The sequence below is a fragment of the Engraulis encrasicolus genome, unplaced genomic scaffold, assembly GCF_034702125.1.
Source record: "Engraulis encrasicolus isolate BLACKSEA-1 unplaced genomic scaffold, IST_EnEncr_1.0 scaffold_34_np1212, whole genome shotgun sequence".
In the NCBI taxonomy this organism is placed as follows: domain Eukaryota; kingdom Metazoa; phylum Chordata; class Actinopteri; order Clupeiformes; family Engraulidae; genus Engraulis; species Engraulis encrasicolus.
The window spans coordinates 668,421-670,920 of NW_026945643.1; the positions used below are offsets into that span (position 1 = coordinate 668,421).

The following is a 2,500-nucleotide window of genomic DNA, read 5'->3' on the forward strand; positions in this document are numbered from 1 at the left end:
AAATTAGCATCACACATATGTACCATCAGCTCTGGCACATAGGTGCTGGAAAGGGGGGTGCAGTGGTGCACACACACACCCACACACAGATTACATTGCATTTAGCTGATGCTTTCATTTATTCAAAGCGACTTACAACTAATATTTACAGGTTATTAGTTACAGTCCCTGGAGCAATGTGGGGTTAGGTACCTTGCTCAAGGGCACTTCAGCCATGGATGGAGATGTAGGGAGAGGTCAGGTGGGATTCAAACCTGCAACCCCCAGATTGGAAGACCAACTCTCTAGCCACTAGGCCACGACTGCCTACTTAGCAACTTAGTAGGTTTCCAATGGGAAATTGCATTGCAACCAAGTACTTAGTTAGCAATGATGATGTCCAGAAACGCACCCCTGCACTGTGCAAAACTACAGCAAAAAGTCAAAATGACAAAATGCTGTTCAATCTTTGACTGGCAGTCTGTCCATCTGGAGACGGAGATGTCATGCTTATCCATAGGCAATACTACACTGACCAGCTATGATCATCCCTCTACAACTCTGCTGTGATTTCCATCAGTATTTGGATCTCTGTAACTTTTAATGGGCAGTTTGTCCATCTGGAGACGGAGATGTCATGTTTATCCATAGGCCAGGGGTTCCCAACCTTTTCCAACTTGGGGCCCACTCGAAATTGTCACAAATGTTCGGGGCCCACCTCTGACCCAATTACGAATAAAATTCAAATAAATCAACAGCAACACACACCAAAATATGATTATTATTTTGGGAAATGATTTTAAGGCCCACTTGGAATAACTTCAGGGCCCACCAGTGGGCCCCGGCCCATAGGTTGGGAACCACTTCCATAGGAAATACTGCACTGACTAGCTTTGATCATCCCTCTACAACTTTGCTGTCATTTCCATCAGTATTTGGATCTGTGTAACCTTTAATGGGCTGCGATCCCAATAAAAGTACTAAACTGGGTGTGTGATATCTGTGTGTATGTGTGTGTGTGTGTGTGTGTGTGTGTGTGTGTGTGTGTGTGTGTGTGTGTGTGTGTGTTTTCATATGTGTGTGTCTGTGTGTGTGTGTGTGTGTGTGTGTGTGTGTGTGTGTGTGTGTGTGTGTGTGTGTTTTCATATGTGTGTGTGTGTGTGTGTGTGTGTGTGTGTGTGTGTGTGTGTGTGTGTGTGTGTGTGTGTGTGTGTGTGTGTGTGTTTATATTTGTGTGAGTGTTTGAATGTGTGTGTGTGTGTGTGTGTGTTTATATTTGTGTCTGTGTTTATGTGTGTGTGTGTGTGTGTGTGTTTGAATGTGTGTGTGTGTGTGTGTCTTTCCCTGGTGTATCGTTCCCAGGCATCACGACCGTCCTCACCATGACGACGCTGATGATCAGCGCGCGTTCCCAGTTGCCGCGGGCGACGGCCATCAAGGCGCTGGACGTGTACTTCTGGATCTGCTACGTGTTCGTGTTCGCGGCGCTGATCGAGTACGCCTTCGCACACTACAACGCCGACTACAGCAAGAAGGAGAAGGAGAAGAGCCGGAAAGACAAGGAGGAGAGGGAGACGCAGGAGGTACACACACACACACACACACACACACACACACACACACACACAGGAGAAGGAGAAGAGCCGCAAGGACAAGGAGGAGAGGGAGACGCAGGAGGTACACACACACACACACACACACACACACACACACACACACACACACACACACACACACACACACACACACACACACACACACACACAGACACTACAACGCAGACTACAGTAAGAAAGAAGGAGAAGAGCAGGAAAGACAACAAGGAGACGCAAGAGGTACACACACAGACACACACACACACTCACACACATCACACATACACACACTGTACACACATGCACACAGAAACACACACACACACATATTCACACATACACACATACACACATACACACACACACACACACACACATACACACATACACACACACACACACACACAGCAGACTCCTTCCTCCACGCACGTCTGCTTTACCTGCATGTCTCATCTGATCTGTGGCCAGCATGAAGTCTCATGTGTGTGTGTGTGTGTGTGTGTGTGTGTGTGTGTGTGTGTGTGTGTGTGTGTGTGTGTGTGTGTGTGTGTGTGTGTGTGTGTGTGTGTGTGTGTGTGTGTGTGTGTCTTACGTAATCTTGTTTCGAAGTTTTAGTTTTGGTCTTAGTAACTTTTAGTCATCATGTGTTTTGGTCATATTTCATTTGACTAAAAAGTCACAACATTTAAATGCAGTTTTAGTCGACTTTTAGTCTAAACAGTTTTTTTCCTGCTTATTCATTTCAATTAATACAAGTATGTTACAATGTAGTCTGAGTCTTAAAGATAATAGATACGTAGATAGATAGATAGATAGATAGATAGACAGACAGACAGACAGACAGACAGACAGACAGACAGACAGACAGACAGACAGACAGACAGACAGACAGACAGACAGACAGATAGATAGATAGACAGACAGAC

The 2,500-nt window shown here is 45.5% G+C and overlaps 1 protein-coding gene across 1 annotated transcript in view; it reads left to right on the forward strand.

The window, feature by feature from the left end:
• Positions 1 to 2,500, forward strand: part of gabrd (gamma-aminobutyric acid type A receptor subunit delta) — a 32,756-nt gene that overhangs the window by 28,610 nt on the left and 1,646 nt on the right. Inside the window, exon 7 of the mRNA XM_063193329.1 lies at positions 1,342 to 1,562. Coding sequence (XP_063049399.1) covers positions 1,342 to 1,562 — 221 coding nt within the window. The remainder of the gene's footprint in view (positions 1 to 1,341; positions 1,563 to 2,500) is intronic.